At 43.2% G+C, this 23187-nt stretch overlaps 1 protein-coding gene across 1 annotated transcript in view; it reads right to left on the bottom strand.

Annotated features, from left to right (window-relative positions):
• Positions 1 to 922: 922 nt before the first annotated feature.
• arb2a (ARB2 cotranscriptional regulator A) overlaps positions 923 to 23187 on the bottom strand; it is a 143202-nt gene continuing 120937 nt past the window's right edge. The window contains exon 11 of the mRNA XM_068566427.1: positions 923 to 3329. Coding sequence (XP_068422528.1) covers positions 3172 to 3329 — 158 coding nt within the window. The 3' untranslated portion in view covers positions 923 to 3171. The remainder of the gene's footprint in view (positions 3330 to 23187) is intronic.

Raw genomic sequence — 23187 nt, 5'->3', positions numbered from 1 at the left:
AAAGTCTCACCAACACAATACATTTATCTTGATTAATATCAGAATATTGTTAAATTATTCTTCGAAACACATTTGTAAGACAGAAAGTTGTGGACTGTGTGTCTTGTGCGCGCGCGCGCGTGTGTGTGATTGAATGCCTCTCTTTAATCAGTGGCCTGACACGGTGTGCGGGGGACTCGCCTGGTTCCACTTGTTGTTCAGGGGTTAATGGAAAAGATTTCTAAAGATTTATTGAGGGGGCGTTTAATGACCTGATCGGTTTCACCGTGTGAAAACAAATGATGCTGTAAAACCTCGCGGAGTTGGAGGGGGGCTCAGTTGGCCAAAAGTAATGACCAAAAAGAGTGGAATTACTGTTTATAGTTTGTTTTCCTTTTGACACACTTAGTGACTTACTCACTCACTAACGATACAATCACTTTCAAGATGTCGCTCTCTTTCAGAGCAGCCTGGCCTGGAGGACATGTTTTAAAATGTCAAACTTTTATCTTCCGCTTATTAACTTATAAGTAACACTGCAATAATGGGACATTGATGAGTTTGAACCGTTTGGAAACTCGACAAATGTCACTTTAACATCGTTCATTGTTCAATTGTGTGCCAGCAAATGAATGCGAGTTGGTCTCCCTCCTCGGTTAGATTTCATACAAGTCATGTGAGATGATGACTCAGGTCATTTTTCACTCGGAGCTCGACTTTCTCGTCCAGTCGCTCTCCACCTGCGACCACTTCTCTGTCTCTCTTCCGTTCAATCGGACCTGACTTCTGATATATTTTTCCACACATTCCTGAAGTGCGCTGTTCTGCACCAGTAACATAGCTTACTTCTGCAAGAACAACACGAGGGAATGAAAAGCAGAACGAAATAAAACATGTGCAGTTTAAAAAACAGTTTAAAAACAAGATGCAAAAGTTCCTTTTATTTGGTTTTGACAGGTTTAATAGGTTAATTGCAAAAATGAATTCAACTTTGAAACAATTTTAAGACAGCAGTTTAAAACCAAAAGGGTTTAAAAGAGATTGAGATAAACATATAAGCAAAAAATATGTGACAGTTTAAAAAAATCTAAAGACTTGTGCGATAAAACAAAACAGCCCTGGTCCTTAAACCAATATAACATACACACCATCTGCAACATATAAAGACTTGGAGAATAATTGACAAAATTAGTCCCCTTTTATTTGCAGGCTGTGCTTTGGATTTGGGCTGCTCTTACATCTTTAGTTCCATTCACATATGGCTTGCTGGATATTATTAAAAACAGTGAACATAGTCTTGTTTATTCCTAAGGCAACAATATACAAATTATGGAGGGAAAAATGAACTGATTGTAGCTGAAAAGCAGAAAAATGAGCAATGGTATCTTGAAATGAAACTCGTCAAATCAAATAATAAGCCAACTTCTTTGCTGAAACCTGGAGAGATCTGAATCAAATTAAAAGGAAATTAGGCCTGCAACCATCAGACATAGTTGTCTCATTACAGCGGAAAGATAATCCACAAAAGCCTTAAACCATACACACAGTGGACAGGAGAGGCAGGATTTCACAGAGTAAAAGTTAAACAATGGGAACTATTTGAAGTAAAAGAAAAAAAGGTATATATTTGAGAATGTGTCTAAGGTATCAGCAGATTTAGTACCCGGTTTGAGTTTTTACTAATGTCATGACACATTAGAAATGTATTCCGTTAAGCCTTGAGTGGTTTATAAAGCACACCCGCCTTGTGGAAAATGTATATCATGTTTGTGTCACAGGCAGATTTGCAGCTGAGCAGGGAGCTGACTTTGTCACTTCTCAGTATACAAGAAGAGTGCTTTGGTGGGAGGAAAAAATAGATAGGTTACGTTTTTCCAACATCTAAAGAAATATCATTCAGGCTTAGAATAATATTGAAATCTTGGATTTCCTGACACGTGTAAGTCGATATATTGAGGCTTTATGAGTGTTGCGAGCTGACTTCTGGCTTCTGTTAAAATGAGAAATCCCTCAAACCCATTTTGAAGCGTGACTTTAAGTAATTTTAAATATGCTCAGTGTCCTGCATTTTCCATATTCAGCACAGGTTGTGTTTGTTTTATTTGTTTCGTCACATTCAATCATGTGGAAACATCAATTTCAAGGATATCAAATTTAAAAAAGACATATTTATAATAAACAGAGAGATGGACCATCCATAGTTTTTCAAATCAATCCTAGAGATATTCTAAGTAAACACTTATAGCTCTGGCTTAATATTAGCAGGAACAAAAACAAAGAGTGTAAATGTGTGTATGAGACATTGCATTTAAATTTAGCTCAAAGTTGAGAAAAATGTATCTCTTATTATAAGCACAGCAATTCTTGAAATCTCTGGTACAGCGATGAACCACATTTTATCCACAGCTATGAGAAAAGTCCATTAAAAAAAAAAAAGAGCGGAGGAGTTGGGTACAAAGAATCATAAAAAACAACTCCCTTTGTTAAAACAAAACAAATGGTCATCAGTTAAGAGTGTGCTCATACAAACATTCGTGGGTAAGGGCTTTAAAAAAAAAAAGAGCAGAAGATGGGCACTGATCAGGTTGGAATGATATTGAACCTGAACAGACGACCGCATACAGTATGAGTTGATGTTGGTGTCAGAAGCCCGGGCTTTAGGACCAGTTGGGGGGGGGAGGAAGAGGAGGAGGAGGAGGAGGGAGAGGCTGAGCAGTGCAGACTGGAGGGCAGGCGGGGCATTAGCTCAGTTCAGGCTGATGTCAGGACAATTAGAGGTGCACCACAGCGCATTGTACACAGCGCCTGTCAGCCTTAATCTCTGTTGCCGTGGCCCGTACCCGCAGCCAGGCCACAGCCCACGGGAAGCGCTAACACTCAAGCCTGTATTGCTTTGACAGTTGCGCTCATCTAGAAGTAATGCAAAACGTTATTGTGATGTATACATGGTGACCCCGTACTCTTGTCTCTTACAACAACAAGGCTATGTGTGTGCACAGCCAGGGAGGGCTGGAAGGGAGAAATGACACTCTGGGTGAACAGTGAGGGGAGAAAGATGGAGGAACGTTACCGAGGGAGAAAAAATATAGCAGAGAGGATCTGGAACCGTAGCTTCCTTTTCTGCATTTCCCCCTCTGATCTCTTGCAACTGCCCTCCCTCTCCTCTTGTTCGCAGTCATTTGTATTGGTCCTCTACAAATCTTGTTTGTTTTTGAGAGCGCTGCTGCGTGTGGTGACAATGTTGGAGGTCTCCACCGCCTCCTCGTCTTCTGTTGCCTGCAGGACCCTGCTGAAGAACCTGAAGATGGAGTCGAAACTCATCCAGGAGGTCAGCTCGTGACGCTCTGTGCCTGAATGTGAAAGACCCACACAGAAACTTAAGCATGAGCAGGGTTTACAACATATTTGCTTCACGTAAAGCTGTAGAAAAAAAGAGAAGTGTACGGCGGACAGTCTGACATAATCAAAAATGCAGATCTTAAAGTTAAAAAGTGAACAAATAAAGAAATACCATTAGATGAGATTGCTCCATGCAAGTCTAAGGCCTTTTACATGAGAGCCATGACAGCCTATGTGCTATTAGTCCAGAGGGACCTTCTTAATATGTTATCTAAGTGGATACCTGATAATCAACACTGCCGCACGTCCCTCTTTCCATCTCAGGCCTTCCAACGAAACCAGAGTTGTGCACAATGGGGGCACTAAGCAAAACCAGTGGAGCGGTAGTCATTCTTTCTAAAGGGCTGATTGAGGATAGGCAAGACAGAAGCAGGAGAGAGGTAACTAGTGAGCATATCAAGTGGTCTGGCTGTGGTGGGGGGAGCCAGAAGGGCTGGATTTCCCTCTGACCTCCTCCAGGTTAGCCAGTTCCCAAAGTCGGGGTCACACTGAAGCTTGAAATCTGGTCCATGCGCCTCGGGTTCCCGCTTACCTCAAGGGTAAGGGTATCACTGGCCAGCTTTTTAGTTGGATAGCTTGCAAACTCAATGGCACTTTCTATGTTTCACCTCCGCCAGCTAGTCCTGCTACAGAACACCACGGCTCTGCATCGAACCATTCATGATGAGGACAGACCGTGGCTGCAGCTGTTGCCCCACTTGTCTCCTACTCCCGCTCGCTAACCGTTCAGCAAGAGCGCTAACAGATAATGGCTTGTTTCTCCCGCCGCTGGCTAGCAGCTCAGCTGCTTAGCAACACAACTGTAACTGGACTTGAGAAGCCACATTGAGGTGCCCTCTTGCTTCCCAGAGGGAGAATAGGTTTGCCGCAAGATGATATTAAGAGTTTCATCCCTTGATAGATGGATCTAAGGAAAATTTACATGTGTTTACAAACTGAGGGATGAATGAATACAAGCCTTGAAGTAATGAGTTTTCTTTTTCGAATCCTTATTTGCACACTTAAGATTGTTTTTTTGGGGGGCTGGGACCTGCATTTGTTTTCAAGATAAGCAAATTAAAATGTGTCTCTTCAATTTTCTCGGGAGGATTACAAAAAACGATAAGCTTAGTATCTGAAATCAGTTAGGGTAGTAAGAAAACAACTGGTCCCTGCAGAAAAGACCACGACCTTTGTGGATGAGTCAAATCAGTAGTACATAAAAAATACCACTTTATTTCTGCTCTTCTCTACAGCGCCTTTCTCCTCGTTTCTCCTCTGTGTACATGCGATCGGCTATAAAAAGCTAGACTAGAAGGCCACAGGGATACAATTAGGAAGCCCCTTAAAGGCTCTCTCACCATATACAGGCCTCTGATGACCACTGCACTGACCCCATGTTTATTAGATTGACCCCAGCCTGGACGCAATAATGGAGATGGTGTGCGTGTTTGTGTGTATGATTGTTAGACCGGGGGTAAGTGTGGGGTCTGAGTGTGGATTTTGGTTCAGTTGTGTGTGTGTTTGTGTAATTTGTGTGTACGAGTATGTAAGGGGTTCTCGATTACTCTGAGATAAGGGAGTGTGCTGCACGCTATATAGCGAGCAGACTGCAGTCAGTGCCTTAGGTTAAATTTACTGGCCTGGCAATCATGGGAGTCAATAACCCTGCTCTCTCAGTGACTCTGCTACCTGTGTAGGGCTCAACATAACACCCGTCTCTGGAAAACAAAGACACGGCCCTCTCCCACCTCTAATCTATCATTTATATCCAATTTGAGGCACTGTGCTCTTTTTCTACCTCCTCCATCTCATCGGTCTCTGCCTCACTAGTGTTTTTTACTTCTGTTTTGTCCTTTTTTTTCTCCCGCAGAAGCGATCAATGCCGCAGCGTTCTCTCATTCACCCTGAACTGGTGGTGAACTCCTCCGGAACGCCGCCAGCCTCTCCACCCTATCCCTTCGCAGTCCGGGGTCACCAGGGGGGCGTCTCTGTGCCAATATGCAGATGAGCCTGTGCCCCTCCAATGACTCTGGTGTTAAGCTCCACCCCTCTATATGGTGGAGCTCCCCCTCTCCACCCAACAACACTCACACACATGGACGCATAAACCCAGTCACACACAGGTTTAAATAGGCCTTTAACAGCTTACGTCCACTCTTCCTTTAATAGCCAAAGTGTGTCGAACCTAATGGATGTTGTCAAAGCTAAGATGTGACGACTGATTTAGAGGAGGAACCCCAATGACCAGGCTTCAATAGCCACTAACGATTGAGAGAATTACCTCAGCTATGCCACAAATCAAAGTAATATCTTTAAAAGATACGGGGATCGATGAAGTGTCTTCTGGCTGGATCTTTTGTGTAAAGTGAACCTTTAAACAGCAAATGAGTACTACTTTATCCCCAATCTTACTCCCGTGCTGAAAAAGTTTCTCAACTGATAGGTTCTTTGGTTTTGTTTTACGAGCAATTGATTTCATGTATTGTTAAAACAAGATATAACAGACGAAAAGCGGCTCCAATTTAATCAGTTTAATTACAACTTGTATTTAACTGATCAAACTTTAAAAATCAAGAGCCCTGTGTACTTACATGCTTGCTTTCTTGCATTAATTGTGAATCAATCAAGTTGCATGTGCTCAGTTTAACAAGATCATTGTAATTGCATTAATTTAATAAAATTCATCTTCAATGCAATTATGTCCTCATTTATTGTAAATGCAATAATGGTGTTACTGTGCGCTCTGTAACATTAAGTATTGTCATGGGAAGTACAGAAAAAGATTCTCTTTACTTTCACTATGTGTTTGTAATTAGCACTCGGCAGTGCCGAGCTTAAAATATTTTTTTTTATAATAAGTGGAATGATCATGGCTGTAACCTCGAGGTGAGGACACACACACACACACACACACACACACACACACACACACACACACACACACACACACACACACACACACACACACACACACACACACAGAGCTTCATGATGATGTGTCACTAAAGTGCAGGAAAAAGCAGGTATGTGGTCTGTGGTGTAAGCTCTGCTTAGGTCACGGCAGAGTTTCAGTCCGACCTGCGCCCTGTGATTGAACATTCTGTGTGTGTTGTCTGAGCCTGGTGCGGCTGCCTCATTATGTGACAGGCAGAGGAGAGTATTTGATCCAGGATATTTAGCCTCCTCCACTCTGTCACAGCCACTGGAGCCCTCTCAAGGTAATTGACTGACTGTTTGATCTCCATGTGACTCTACACTGGTACAAGACGCTGACACGCGCACATACACACATACACACACACACACACACACACACACACACACACACACACACACACACACACACACACACACACACACACAATACTTGCTGCGTCTATTAATGGGTGGCACACACTCACACATACATTCATTCACACATGTAGCACAAACCCATTGTACCCTCCCCCAAAACATCTAACCACCCAACACAATCCCCCAACACATACACACACGCACACTGCTGTTATCATTTGTGTGCAGAGAGGTAAGGGAACAGAAGAGGAGAGTTTTGAGCTGTTAAAAAGGAAACAAGGAAACTCCTACATAGCTATCGGCCATGCTTTCTTCCCTTCGCACCAAACGCTACATGCTGTTACAAATGGTAATCGGCTCTGATTGTCACAAATTTCAAAACAAACGCTAGGTGACTGAAAAGCCAAAGTGACGCCCCGAGTGATACTCCGACAGAAAGCCAGAATCAAAGCATGCCGACTATAATTAGGTTCCATCTGGGCTACATTATTTAAAGCCGCACCAGTTAATTGCTTGTGTACAAATGGCCTATTTTATTTGAATCAAACTTTTTTTTGTTATTCGTAATTACATTGATGTGAAGGAGGCCATATCTCTTCACTTCATATGTATAATATAAATACATATTCAAATTATTAAGATGATTTTAAGACAAGGGAAATGTAAAGCAATGATACTTTTCTTTGCCAGAATTAAATTACTTTAAAACAATTATTAATATGATTAATCAAATATACTGACATTTGGGTTAAACATTTAATGAGCTTCAATTAAAAAAGGAGATGAACAATGATGAAACTGTGAAGCGAAAATTTAAAAAGCTGAACACCTAACAGAACTGATGCCCATGATAATATTGCATGCAGAAGCAAACATTTTCTCATTTCCTCTTGTCAAAGTTTTCATCAAAAATCAAATACAAACAGTGTATTTTCTTATCGATTTCCTATCGACGCTAACCAAAGCTTTTGTTTTATCTCAATGTGAGGCAGCGTTGTGGCGCAGGCCCTGGCGGGCTGCAACCTTAACCGGGCGGCTGTTTGTGGAAACTATCTGTTGCATGGATCAGCGGTGGGGAATCGCTATCTGTATCCTGGTTGTCAGACGATCGGATTTCCGCCCCTGACACTCTCTGATATTAGATGATCTTCTATGCTGTGTGTGAGAGTATGTGCACAGTGTGTGAAGATACTGTGTGTGTATTAGTTCCTATGTGTTCGTGGTTGTCCATAGGAAATGCACACAAGCACATAGTCAGTTATTCGCGTTGTCATCTTGCTTGCCGACATGCGTAAAGGTCAAGAATGTCATTTTGTCCCACAAGGCTGTCTGTCGAAAGGGGTAGGACATGTTGCCACTGGAGACGAGGTCAGAGAAAGCCCAGGCAGGTGACAGCCGGTCAGCCACAGTGCCAGAGCAACTCTGTCCTCTTCAACAAAACATGGAGATGTTGTCCTCAGTCAAAAAACTAATTAAAAATCTAAATCCCCCCTTCCTCCCCACCACCTCTCAATTTCCACTCAGGGCGAAAACATCCACTTCAAATGGACAGACGACGTAACGTAGGTATAAACAGACACTGTTTCTGCTATATGATGCTATTTTTATGTATTTTTTTAATCAACATGGTACGAAGCCTTCACATGTTCACAGGGGCAGGAGAGACACAGAACAGAGCTAATTTCACTGAACCGGTAATACCACTGCTGCTTCTTGAATGCCAGTAATTTTTAATGCTCGTCGGTAAGCAGGGTCTGCTCCCCGCTTGCCCCCACCCACATCCATCTCCCTCGTACTGCTTTTAATTACTTTGCTTATTATTGTGTGTTAAAAAAAACAAGGCAGAACTCATTACACATCCAGAGATGAGGAACCTGAATCACTAGCTACAGGGGCCGCTGTGGGGACTCTGTATTTACTCAGAATAGAATACAAACAGAAGAGAGACATGGGGAAACAACATGGAAAGAAAGCCTAACGAGAGGAGAATATCACATTAACTTGTTGAAATCATCATCCAACGTAAGCTACTTTACATTCCATATAATACTTCCAAAAATTTCAGACAACAAGGACTCCACACAAAAGACACTGTACTTCTCCTTTCTTCATCTTTCTCCTTCAGTTCCGTCCCTTCATCTATCCTTCCCTACTTGCCGCTTCCATACCCAGACTGCACTGAGTGCTTTTTTATTTTAAAGTGAATGAGTGGCCTTGGCCATCATAAAGGACCCTCGTTTTTATAGACTTGGAGCGCAGTATTTACAAGATAACCCTGGTCCAAGGACAGCGCAAGCTATTTGATACCAGTGTCAGACTCTCCCCACTCCTCTTCGGTAAGAATCCAAAGCCCAAACATGCTCTAGCGTCTGACAGCGCCTCTCAATGTCAGTTTTACTGGGGATGAGACACTTTGGAATAAGAGCAACAGCTCTTGCACCTTTTTATATTTGCCACTTAATTTGTAATAATAATGACATTAAATAATGTTTCATTTACATATATAATCAAATATTCAAGTTTGCACTATGTATAAACAGCATTTGAAAACAAGTTGCTATGAATTTGTCTCTAAAGGGAAATCTGTCAATGTGAAATAGGAAACAGAATGACTATAAGTGTTTTAATTCAACCTAAAATCCAATTTATTTTTTCATCAGGAAGAGAATAATCTGTACAGACTTGATTACAACATTACATAAAATATGTAATTTGGTTAAAAGGGAGAATTTGAAATTATAGTCTAAGCACACCATTTTCTTATAACAACCAAATCAATCTGACAACACCAAGAAACAAACAATTGTGTCAATGTCTTTGTAATTGAATTATTATTAATTTAGCAGCTTTGCAAAACAACCAGATTTCCCAATTTCTGCCATTCCTTTAATTATAAAACCATTATTCTGTTGCTTATCCACGAGGGGGGACAAATGTTTACTCCTATATGTCCAACATTCACTGTCAGTTTTTGATTTAAACATGTGCATATACCTGTTGATTAATACTACGTGTGACAGAGAGAGACATAGAAAGAGAGAGATTGAGTGACTGAGTGTGCATACACATGTGTGTGTATGGAGGGGCCTTGTTGGGAGTGCCACCCAGACATTAGCACTGTAAACAGTGTAGGCCTCCTTCCCTGTCCAGGCCCTTTGTTCCATCTGCACCACCATTGGTCGGGACTTAAATGGCAAACACTCAGGGGCTGCTAGCTCGCCTGACACGGTTTTGTTTTTGGCCTATTGAGGGGCAATGGAGAGCTTCTGTTTCAATGCCCCGGCACAATGTGTCTCAAAAGCAGCATGGCTGAAAAGAGAGGCCCCCACAAAGACTGTCCATTAGTGGATGCACTGCATGCATGCGTATATGCGGCGCGCACACACACATAAACGCACGCACACACCCGTACACACATGCACACATCATGACGCCTGGGCAAGGGTCAGGACAGACAACCTTGCCAAAGACACTGGTGGAGATGGAGCATGCGTACATGTGGGTGCGGCCCATGAACACAGACACACGACAAAGTCTACATTAACAAATCTGAGCCAAACTGAACCCTCGCTACACCATTCACCATATAACACTCACTCACTCACACTTATACACACACACACACACCTCCCTAGCACCTTCAGGACAATACCTTGCATAGAAAAACACACACGCACTCACACACATCACACTTCTACAATATCAGACACACACGTCACTCAGTCACAAAAGAGGAGGAGGAGGAAAAGGAGGAGGAGAAGGAGAAGGAGGAAGAGGAGGAGGAAAGGGGTAAGAGAGGCCCCTTTGCACCTGTAAGAAAGACAGGCCACATTCAGAATGTGGCCTGTCACAATGGTCACAGAATAGACAGCTTTTGAGTGTGAGAACCCCCATCCACACAAGGCCATGGTGACTGCATACACCTTACAAGCAGCTCTCCTTCACTAACCATGTTGTATAAGCTCTATAGAAGAATAGAGCACAGTCATTAACACCACAGATACATGTTCCACGCAATGCAAGGTACATCTGCAAAGTATCTAAAGGCATTATAAACTGCCAGCATGGCGAGGAAATGCACACAGTAATGTACACAGTATTTGTTTTTAAATGATACTCACATGTGCATACAAACTATTGTGGGAATCTTGGGTGAGATGACATGCAAACAAGCTACCTGGTTTTAACCCGACAGATTTCCACTGGGGCCAACAAGCAACAACTGCTAAGCAGATGTACAGATACTTGTCGCTTGCATTGTAACACATACATAGAGGGGGACATAATGTCCGTGTGAGTTGGAGGGATAAAAGGAAGAGGAGAGGTCAGGTGCGGGAGGAAGAGGCCAGGGGTGGAGATAGCAGCAAGTGGGTGTTGAGGGCGGGGCAGGTCTGAAATAGATCACTTAAGGGAACAAAGTGTAATTAATGGGTCGCCGCAGATAAGAGGGCTCTGGCCCTATCTGGGAATGTGCTAATGGAGTTGACACACACTCAACAGGATCAGTGGACAATCCCTCTTTATGTGTGTGTGTGTGTGTGTGTGTGTGTGTGTGTGTGTGTGTGTGTGTGTTTGTGCGTGTGTGCACGCACGTGTATGGAGGGGTGTGTGTTTTAAGGACACACAATGGATAAATAGTGGGAGGAGAAGACTGCTAAGGTGACAGGTTAACATGGTTTCCTCTATGACGAATATCTGCCATCCTTGCAATCAGAGAAAACCCAGAAGAAAAACACACACACACACACACACACACACACACACACACACACACTCACACACACAACCATGTTTCTGCTACACAACCATAAAACACGAGCATATCTACGTGAGTCAGCCTCCCTAACTCACGTAGACATCCCGCCTCACATCAAAACATGAGTGATGTTATTACACTTGGTGGGTCGGCATGTCTTCAGTCGCTGGGATGTGGTTGTTTACGGAGAGATGGAGGAGGAGGAGGAGGAAGCTGCCCGGTCAAGAGAGGGTCAGACCTGAAGTGTTCTAAGAGAAGCAAACTGACACAAACCTCTCCTCAAACTTCCTGCCTGCGTGTGTCCCTGCGTCAGGGGAACCTGGCTGGAGCCAAGGGGGCTGTGCATGTGTGTGTGTGTGTTGGTTAAAAGGGGAGGGGGAACAAGTGTGCTGAGACAGTGAGATGGCTTGTGATGGACAAGGCAAGACAAGGAGGATTTCCCCTGTTTGTCTGAGAGAGTGCAGCAGGCACGTCACCACAAAGAGAGGGAGAAGTCCGTCTCCGGGATGGATTTCATGTGTGTTTGTGTGTGGCATGAGGCAGGTCAGGCATCTGGTTGGTTCTGTGTGTGCACCTCTTTCAGGGTCACAGACCCTGGGGCCATCTACTTCAGTTTGGTTAAGTCAGACAAGCCAAGCCCACATTGACACACTGCATGCCTTAATGACACAGAGAACCCTGGCTTGGCACCACAAATACATGGCTAAAATATATGCAGACCCTACTTCTTCATAGAAATTAACTATGTAATATCATTACAGTCACCTTGACAAGTCAATACATTTCAAATTAAGTAAGCATACCAGTCCTAAACACAAGGGCGTGACCTCAAAGCTGTGCATTGTGTTGTTATGTGTGTCCTCAGCAGCCTGAAAAGGGTGTTTTGTTTGTGTGCAAGTGTGTGATGTATCATCAGGGGGTTAAATGGAGAGGGACCAGACTCCGATCTGTCAGGACAAGGGGAGAACAGCTTCAAAGATTCAACATCAAGCCCTCTCTCTCGCACACACGCATGCACGTACACAAACACACTGACGGACAGTCCATTGCTCCCAGCATATCTCTACTTTGTCCTTGGACTGTCTGAATACCACTGGAGGCGAGCATGATTTGAGAGAGCAAGTGGGAACAAGAGAGAGGGAGACAGAGAGAGAGAGGAAGAAAGAGGAAAATGATAGAGGGAAGGAGAGGGGAGAGAAAAGAGGCGCCCCTCAATGACATCTAAAGAGATAACTCACTCTCCAGAGCTTCTTTTCTCTTGCTATCACTTTCCCAGGCAGCGCTCCTTCCACATAAGGTCTCAAGTGTGAATGTTTATGTTAACTCGGCATGTGTGCATGCGTGTGTATGAATGAGTGACAGTAGTGTATGTGGGAATACAGTGTACGTGAAGGTGAAAAAGGCAAAAGATTTGAATGTGAATCTCAATGAGATGATCTAAAAAGCTATCAAGCACAATGACGTGCATACTGAATGCAGCACATGCTATACGTTGGCCAAAGAAAATGATCTGCCTCGACAGACGTCACGATTGTTGTCTGAGATTATTATTAAACTGGTTGGCATGCTTGTTTGCATGTTACATCAGTGTTCAATTATATGGCAAAAAGCTGAAAGTTGATGAAACTATAATTATATCTATATATACTCATGTTGGAATCATTTGGTAGTGTAGCAGCACTTGACGGCCGCATAAGAAATGATGTACAGAGCACAACACAAACAACAGCTGGCTTGTGTCTTGATTGAAAGTTAACTTTGGGAAAACAAAGCATCGGGCCAGTGGCGGGTCACAACAATGTTGAAAACACCCAAACAAAACAGCAGGAAAACACAAAGTGGCCCGACGCTGCCACTGTTGTCAGAAATGCTCCCTTTGTAGGCGCAGACAACTGTTGGGAAGACTTAACCTTTTGATAAGCTGCTTCCAGTCCCAGCTGTATGCATTTTTCATCGAGATGTGTGAGTCAGAAAGAGAATAATTATCTCCTCTCGCTCCGTGGAGAGGCAAGGGGTTGCAGCCCCCAGTCTCGTCTTCATAAATGAACTAAGTCCTAAAATGAAGCAGAGCTGATGAGCGGAGAGAGAAACAGAGTTATGCTAATTCACCACTCAAAAATAAAGAAAATCTACAATTTTCCTGGATGAGCACAATGGCAAAGGTACTGAGAAGCGTGCAGATACAGCTTCTGTATTAATTTCAATAAGATCCATTTATTTATGCAGTGAAGTCTTTGTCTCAGGAGACTCCCGCAGGGTCATCTGGCATTTTTTGGCATCTGGCAATACATTTTGTTGGCCCAAAAATATTTGCAATCACTTATTACAGGTAGCTTGTACTGTTAAGTTCAATGCTAGCTAATTTTAATAGCCACTCGAGCACATATTTACAGCCATGACAAATTTGAGTTGAATAATTCTTCCTGGAAGGACCACAGACATCTTGCAGGATTGTATTTAATTTGTGCACTTCCAGTGGCAATCCCCCATGGAGCTCTTGTGCTTCTTTGACATAGTGTTGGTCTGAACACAGCCCAACAGTCCTTGCTCTGGGAGACTCTCCTAATCAGTACAAGAACAAACATGTATGCTATGCACAAACTCAAGCATAAACACGCAAGTTGAGCAGTGTCTGCCAAACAGGGCAAGGTCACTGATCCATGTTTCAGAGTGGCCACAATCACCTCTGGAGGAGTCACAATCTACACCCACCCTGGCAAAGACACACATGTACACAGACAAAAAACAAAGCACCCACCCGAACAGAGCTTAAGACCTTTATCTGACAGCATCAGCTAACACCAGATACACACACAGTCCTGCCCTGACCTTGCAGCACTTCAAGACTAATCAAAATTGTAACTGGGATCAGAGGTGTGGGTACAGCGGGCAGAGAGAGTTATTCATTTTGTGCATGTGTGTGTGTGTGTGTGTGTGTGTGTGCGTCTGTGTGCGTCTGTGTGAGGTAGGGTGGATGAGACAAATCAGAAATTGAGGGAGGGGAGGTCAGGGGAGGCACTCACCCTCTCAATCCTCCACTATTGACTTGTGAGCACAGAGACGGCGCTGAGCGGTCAACAGCAAATAGAATAAACTGATCAATAACCTCGCACTTGTCAGGAGGGACGAAGGCACCTTTAAAAAAACAACACAGCAGCCCAACTTGAACTATGCAGGAGAGGAACATTGATCAAATCATGGAGAGCCCTGCCAGGCAGCTCCCCCAGTGTGTGGAACGCTACGTCTCAGTAACACTGTGGAAGAAGACTGAGAGGAGGTGTCATTGCATTTCAACAATGGGAAGCTATAACCACGTAGATAATTAAAGCATTCAAAAGAGATAACAGACACAAGAGGCAAAACAGCAAACAATTACAGAATGTGATTGAGTATGTGTGGAGGTGGCTGCTTGTTGAGGCTGGTGATGGAGAAAAGAAGAAGTGAGATGCAAGAGGTAAAAAGTCAGCAGGATTGGGAGAATGACAGACAGGGAAAGGAAACTGTGAGTGAGAGCAGCAGAAACACAAGTGCGGGAAGGAAGAAAGGAGAGGAGAAAAACTACCCTCTGTCATAATTTAAACGAGCCGTAGTCTCCCAACGCTCTGTTTACAATGTATAATTTATGCCTCCCAGTTCAAACACAGCTTTATCTGCACTCAGCTGCTAAGTGATATGATTTCACTTTTTTATAGCAGCCCCCCCTCCCTCAGCCATCCAATCCACCCCCAACCCCTCTGTAATGCAGGCTGGTGTGATTCTGCACGCCTCATGCACTGACTTTCAACTGTACAGCCCCCCGAAGGCTAAAGTAGCATATTAAACCCCTCCCTAACCTCATCCTCTTCCCTCCCTCAAGCAAAACCGCAGCCCTAGACACACACTTAAGCACATGCGTTTGTGCGTGTGTGCACACACCCACGGTCATGCGAACCCTATATGCTGCAGAAAGAAAGGGCTGCCTCATATTTTACAACAGTTAAAGTTTCTTTCTGTATTTATTGCTGCATTGGTGAGCGGTAATGTCCAATTTCACACCAGCACACTCTGACCTATGTTCTGAGCCTCTCTGATGACCCCTCAGTTGCCATAATACACCACTTAAGTTACTCTGGTTTAATGGCACTTTTCATCTGGCCCTTCCACACTTACCCAGTGGGGCACACATACGTTTATATATATATATATATATATATATATATATATATATATATATATATATATATATATATATATATATAGAGGGAGAGAAAGAGAGAGAGAGAGAGAGAGAGAGAGAGAGAGAGAGAGAGAGAGAGAGAGAGAGAGAGAGAGAGGATTCTTCATATACACACTTAAAGGTATTGAACATAGTACACTAAAGTAGTTGGCAAGGGTTACAACCTATAATAAAGGCTTAATGGGTTTCCACTGTGCCCACCATGGTGATCAGTGCAGTGATTGCACCGAAACACAAAAATTCAACCATGAGGGCATCGACTGTGTTTACTGTGGAAAGGAACAAGTGTAAGGTGAGCATGGGTGGAAATTAATTATATTTGAGTAGTTATTAGTGCTATCAGTAATGTTAAAGATTTACCATTGACCATGCCGAGGTCTTTTTGATTTGAAAATGTTTTAACTGCGGTAGCTCTGTGATGATTATGTGTTGATTTTGTGCCGTAAATACTATAATATATGTTACACTACTTTTACTGATGTTCACTAGGAACTCAAGTCTTCTGCCAGTACAGCATTATGTTGCAAATCAGCTTATCTGACTTCTGCAGTATTACCCCACAATGCATCACACCGCTCCCTTCTTCCAGCATCCCTGTTTTAACTTATTTTCCAACAACTCCTCCCCTCTTCTTTCTCAGCTATCTGCCCAGTGTTTGTGCTAGCAGAAAATTCCCTCTTCGTCTCTAGGGGGAACTGCGTTTTTCTCTGCTCCACTCGTCTCTCGTTCTTCTCTTGTATGTTTTCCATGCTGGCAAAGCTTCCTCTTCCTGCATGCAGCAGGGAGTGTGTTCTGTCTGTGGCTGTCCCATAAGGGACCATACAGTGTGATGTTACACTCTCCACATCCAGAGGGATCCTCTCTCTATCTTCCTCTCTCACTGGCTGTTCTTTTCTCTCTTTCTCTACAAGATGTTCATGCCCTTATTTTTTTCCTGTCTATATCCTGTTCTCTCTCTCTTTCTTAATCTGTTTTTCTAACTTTAACCCTATGACACTTTTCACCTCAGATAAACTCTCTCTCAATCTCTATCTCTACCACACTGACTCACACACTTCAAATTACTCATTTTCCCGTTTACTTTTCTGTTTTCAATATTCTTTTCTGATATTAGCTGATCTTGGCAAATATTCTACATTTTGCCACAAAAAAAACAAACTTAAATTGACAATTAACTCCAGTCTGCAAAGAAATTCTTTTGAATCTCTCGTTGCAAGCTCGAACCTTGTAGCTCTTTTATTTGTGAGTTATCTTTGAATGTGACACTCTTTATTTTTAATGGAAAAGTGTGTGAAGCCTGAAGCACAGTACAGTTTGGAGCTCCAAGACACCACAAACCCCCGTCTGCTTGCATACTGAACAAAGACTCCTTCTTCAGTCTCCAGAGAGGGGGCTGTTGTGTGTGTGCTGCAGTCCAAGTGACTGGCCAGACAACCTTCCAGGGATTCCCGCCATATGGCTCGGGGCTGTCCTGCTCTAGTGTCCCTTTAGGGGCACGCTATGATGGGCCACCCGACAGCTCCGGAACTGGGCTGCATGCCCTGTGACATAAACTCTGTGGTAAAGAAGTGTAATCCAACCACACACTCAGGAACAAGACATGCGCTACTACAGATGTGCATACATGCAATGACAAGAATAATGCCATTCACAAACAGTCTCTCAAAACCTCTGAGGCTTTCTCTCATTTTGGTAACACATGGAGTACCGTAAGTTACCGTAAAATCATTTGCAACTAAGAGTTTTACATTCTCTCTAACCAGACCAACCATTCTTCAAAAACAGAACCACAAAAAGGAAATGAGCCAGACCAATATATCTACCACTCTATACAACCCTGCAGTGCATTGTCGCTCATAGGGAATATCTGAGATGCACATAACCATGACTTAAATTCCTCTAAGGATTATCACGTTAATACTCTGCACATGTTTATTGTAAGACATTGCATGCTTTGATGCCCTATTTTTTCTTTTGGACAAATAGGTAAAACGAAAAACATTTAAAGGTAATACCGTTAAACAAAAGAATACAACCCACTAGCCTGTATGACATGTCAGTGTCTTCGTATTGCAATATGGCTTGTATCTCCCTTTAAGCAAGCATGTTGTCATTGTTGGAACTGGCAACTCAAAAGTGAAAGCTGCAGATGGGAACACAGCTTGGATAAGCCACTCACGCAATGATCCCAATATATACATATACAGATAAATACTGTATTCACTTGCGGACTTATAAAGATGTAAACAGAGTTTTAAAGCTCGAGGGAGATCTTTAGTTTGTAGAAATGTAGAGCAATGCCTTGACTAGAAAAAAAGAGGTGCCGTGTGGGTGAGATTCCCTTGACCTGTCATCTATGGACAAGGTCTCCAGTTAATTAAGTTTCTTGTACATCCAACTGCATGGCTATTATGTTTGCAGTTCTCTTTGGAGATTAACATGGAGGCCTCTAAATCCACCTCAGAATTTCATTTCATTCAACAGGATTTCTTTTCTCTTTTCTAAAGGTTCATATCAGCAATGTGATATGGGGGTGGGGGGCGGTCGTGTGTATTTGTGCGTGCACATGCGCATGTGTGTACATGTGTATCTCTGTTCTTTTCAGCGTGCATTTTGTGACTTGTCTGTGCAGAAGTGACAGATAAAAAGAGAGAAGGAGGAGGCGAGGTCTTTTCACTATATGAAAGAGAGAGGTGTTAAACTGAAACACAAAGAATGGGATTCAGGTTAAAGTTAATTCACCTCACTAAATATTGCTCTTGGCCAACGATGACACATTTGTCCATGGTGCTGTCACATGGCCAGAGATGAGCTGGGACACAAAATGTCCGAACCTGATGCCTGTGTAATCAAGAGCAATCACAAGGTGAAGAGCAAGCTGACTGTCTGTCGGCCGGCACAAAAGCAGACTTTGACACGTCTAGGTAACACAATACCTCAGTGTAAATGATGAGTACAGAGGGCATACAGTATTAGTATGTTGGATACACACACTGTTACCAGGTATATGCACGCAAACATTCACTCACTCACACACACTCATGCACACAAACAAACACACGGACACACACACACACACACACACACACATACATACACGTCTAATGAGCGATTGGTACAGGATGTTTGTTTGGGTGGAACTTGAACCTGTCTGTGCCCTAGGGCCACAGCCAAGCAGGTGTTGATGACACACACACACACACACACACACACACACACACACACACACACACACACACACACACACACACACACACACACACACACACACACACACACACACACACACACACACACACACATTGCAATCACGTTCAGAAAGGAAGAACACCTGGGCTGAGCTGCACAGCACTGTCAGACTCACAGGAGCTGTCACACACTCCAGGATGAAAGTGACCCTAGAGCTGAGAGGGGCACACCTGTGCCACGGGAGGCCCCCAGTCTGTTAAGGACCCTCTCATAAAAACACTCTGTCACGGTGACGAAGTTGTAGGCGTTTAATTGGCACTTAAACTCCTTCACTGCTAATACGGGTACTAATAACGTCTCTCAGAGCCACCTAAACAAAGAGACACAAGGCAAAGAGGGTTATAGTAATACAGAGAAAGTACATTTAGCATCATGTTCTGATGAAAATGGCTGCTAATTTTATATTTATGTGTGTGTAAAGTTGTCTGGCCACCTTACTAGTTCCAGGCAGGTGGTCATAACTTTGGTAATACTGTCTAAGTCTGTGTGTCTTCGCAGGGCGGTACAGTGAGCAGCTTTGCACTTTCCGCTGCTATGAGCAATCATCAAAGCCAGTCACACGTACGCATGGGAGCCGAGGTTCCCGGATTCTTTGCCCGGACGCATGGCTCGGGGCAGAGTGTGTGTGTGTGAGTGTTTCAAAGGATCACGGCATTGTTTGATCATTGCCCATTATTGTTCAGTCCAGCCATTAAAGGACACGTTTGCCTGTGTGCATAATACTCACTGATGATAGACGATAGAGAGATGGAGAACGACAGACTATTGTGAAAAATTTTGAGTAAGTAACGCTAGGTCACAGAAACAGAGTGAAGTAGTTTGAGATATATTAAGGGTGTTTGATAGAGCCACAAAAAACAACAAAAACAATCCAACAAAATAAACAGCAAACCCAGACTGGGCTGTCCAGATACATGGTAAGGGGGGGAAACCAGGGAGGGCAGTGGGCTTGTGGGTCCTGTCCTGCCCTCGACCTGTGAATGCTGGCACACCCTGTCCTGCTGCTGGATAAATAAAGTGCCCAAGGGTGGGCCGGGCTGGGCGGCAGGAGAAACAGACACAGAGTCGGCATTACCCAGCTAATCTCATTAGGGAGGCAGCCCTGCCAAGCAGCCAGGGGTCAGTCAGAGTGCCACATCACTCATCGCACCTTTGGTACTCCCTGTGACCTGCAGGCTGGGGTGATGGGTGATGAGATTGGGTTGGTGGTTAAGGTGGTCAGCAGGCAGTAATGCAAAGTAGAGGGGGTAAACCAGATCGGCAGAGTTTAAAGTCAGTGAAGCTTAGAGACTGGGGAGTGTCTGCATGCAGTGCTTTCAGATAGAGGTAGCGAAAAGGGAGGGGAACAAAACGTGGATAAAAGAAAATTGAGGATGAGACAAATGCAGCGAAACAGACATTAAGCAAATGAAAGAGAGACCAAGAGAGAGGGAGAAAGATATAAAGATAGAGCAAGACCATGAGAGGGAAAGATGGAGAAAGAGGTAGAAAGGATGGATAAGCAGCTTCCTCCTCTGCAGCTTGGTTTAATGTATTTACAGCGGATTGCATCAGGGTGCTGTACTTAAAAGGACCAACAGGGTCATCTGCAGTGTGATGTGCCTCTCATCATGGGTGTGTGTCACAGATACCTCTCTCTCTCTCACACACACACACACACACACACACACACACACACACACACACACACACACACACACACACACACACACACACACACACACACACACACACAAAGTATGAAGTCATATACCCATAGAGACACATACACAAGCTAACACAAGTGTGAGTTAACATGCACACACGGTCAAATCGTTTCTGAGCTAAATATGAGAAGCCAACACAGTGTCATGAACCCTTGCCAGTTGTTTTCCATGGAGCAGACCTCTCTTACGTACCTATCTGGCTTTCTCACCTCTGTCTCTGTGAACACAGTTGAAAGTTGATCTGATGACAGTATTTGCTCTTGCTCACTGTGCTGGGTTGACATTCTGCGACACGGGCAAAGGTAGGGGTTTACAGCCATGGAGCACCTCAGTCCTGTCAGCAACTTGGCTGCATGCTGCTCCCAGACAGGGTTAGGAAAATAATCTGACATTACCTGCCCAGCATGCCCAACACCACCAACACAAACACAACCCAATGCGGGCACAGAATCTCATCTCTGTACCAGCATAACTCCAAAGGAAAACGTGCTGGCATCGAACTTAGTGCCTAAGGTATTGTCGAAGGTAAAATAAATAATAATTTAAAAATAAAAAAATTATATATATATATATGTATATATATATATATATATGTATATATATATGTATATATATGTATATATATATGTATATATATATATATATATATATATATATATATATATATATATATATATATATATATATATATATATATATAAGAAGCCACATCATATTAAAAAAATGCACTGTACATGCCTAATTTATGGAACATTCTAACTTCCAGTATTGTACATGATGGTTTGAATGAGGAACCTTTCCTCTTCTAAATCAAAGTTCATACAACTTCTTACATTAAAACTTAAGCTATGACTTTCAATTAAATTATTTGATGAATAAATATGAATTGTTCAATACTTTTCAGTCTACATACCTGACCCAGTGAATTAGCCTGACACTCCAGTGACCCCTCAAAGTCAGCAAAGAATAAGAGGTGGAACATACTGGGATAAGCTCAGTTGACCCCAATCTCATTATTGTAACTACTGATACTTAGGAAATACATGAGTTGGAAGGGGCTGTGAGGGATAGAGAGAAAGGGAGAGAGGAGTTTAAAGTTGCTGGTGTGTCTGTGATGACTAAAGCAGAGACTTACAGTTGTTTTGGCCAGGACTTCCATTAGCCACCAGCCGTGCATGGACATACTTTAAAACAAGTGAAACAAGGTAAATTAACCCAATCACCTCTCTGCTTAGGCAACACATTTCCATAGCTGGCTATTACAGCCCAGCTTTGAAACATTCATAATGGTTGGCCGATGGCTTGAATGAAAACCATGATAGTTTCTTGACTGACAGCGTGCAGCAAAGTGACTCCCTGGCTAGTTAGCTGACTGGCTGGGCAGGTGGCTGGCTGGTGGCTGTGCTGGTTGCCGTCTGGATAATAGCAGAGAGTTTATGTTATAGTCAAGCTCTACTCGACACCCTGAGTGTGTTTAGACGTTCCCTGTAAACTGAGCATAAGAGCACCCACTGTACATTGATGCCCTCATCCAAAATCGTCTTAAAATAGGCAGACATAGAGGGTAAAGGGTAAAGGCGGAACCAGCAAACTAGTGAGTGAAGGGCACTAAGGGTAAAGGTTGAGAGTTCACAGCTGAGTTCAGGCGGGCCGTGCACCGCTTTAGGCCCCCGGCCAAGGCTGAGATCGGGATAAGCTCCTGATGGTTCCACTGTGAAATAGGATCAGAGGAGGGACAGAGGGAGGGAGGTAGGGCTTGGAGGCGGTTGCTAACTGTATGAGGCTACAGTTGGTGTAAAGATTTGAAATTGTTTAACAAGCTGGTGTAGGAATATGCTGCCGGGAGTGGAGCTGACTGAATTGCAGCTGTATGTGCTTGGAGGAATTTCTCTTCATTTTAAAGTATAAAGGTTGCTGGAATGGGTGATTTAATTTGATTCCTGAAAAAACACTTGACCTATGCCAGAAGAAACTATCTTCAGAGCATCAAAGTGGGGAATAAAAATGATTTCATGAGTACAAACCACATTATGTGACTCTCCTGTTGTATAATTGATAAAAAAAGATTCTACAGTCTCATGTAGAATGACCGGGAAGTTGAGGTAAATAGTGAAAGCAAAAGTTTCAGTGTAAGCCAAAGTACCTGGGGGCCTATTTGCAGGTGCTGTGTTTCCAAAGTAAAAGCTGATCAAGCTAACCTTACAGTTACCTCAGTGTAAATGCTATACAGTTGACTAAGAGTGGGAGTGCCCTTATCCTCTCAGCAGGGGAGAGTAAGAAGCAGGGGAAGAGAGAAAGAGAGAGAGAGGGATGTGGAGATAAAGAAAGCATCTTTAGGAAAGCGAGCCTCTCCTGTTTAATTTTGGAGGGGTGAACAGTACAGAGTTCGGATTTGTGCCACAGTACAATTTGCAATAACAGCACATGCGTCACTTCAGGAGATACTAACAAGAATTGGAAACACATGCCATAGCTGGGGTAAGGCATTAGCTACTTAGAAACGGCCACTATTACAGATATAGTACGTTCAGGTAAAAATAATTACAATGACTGAAGATTAGTTTTTCCTTTTATTAATAAAACTGATTGTTTGCAAGGAGTTCTGA

The sequence above is a fragment of the Clinocottus analis genome, unplaced genomic scaffold (assembly GCF_023055335.1).
Source record: "Clinocottus analis isolate CAN_PGR_092001 unplaced genomic scaffold, fCliAna1.0.p SCAF_7, whole genome shotgun sequence".
NCBI classification, from domain to species: domain Eukaryota; kingdom Metazoa; phylum Chordata; class Actinopteri; order Perciformes; family Cottidae; genus Clinocottus; species Clinocottus analis.
This window is presented reverse-complemented; position numbering and strand designations above follow the sequence as displayed.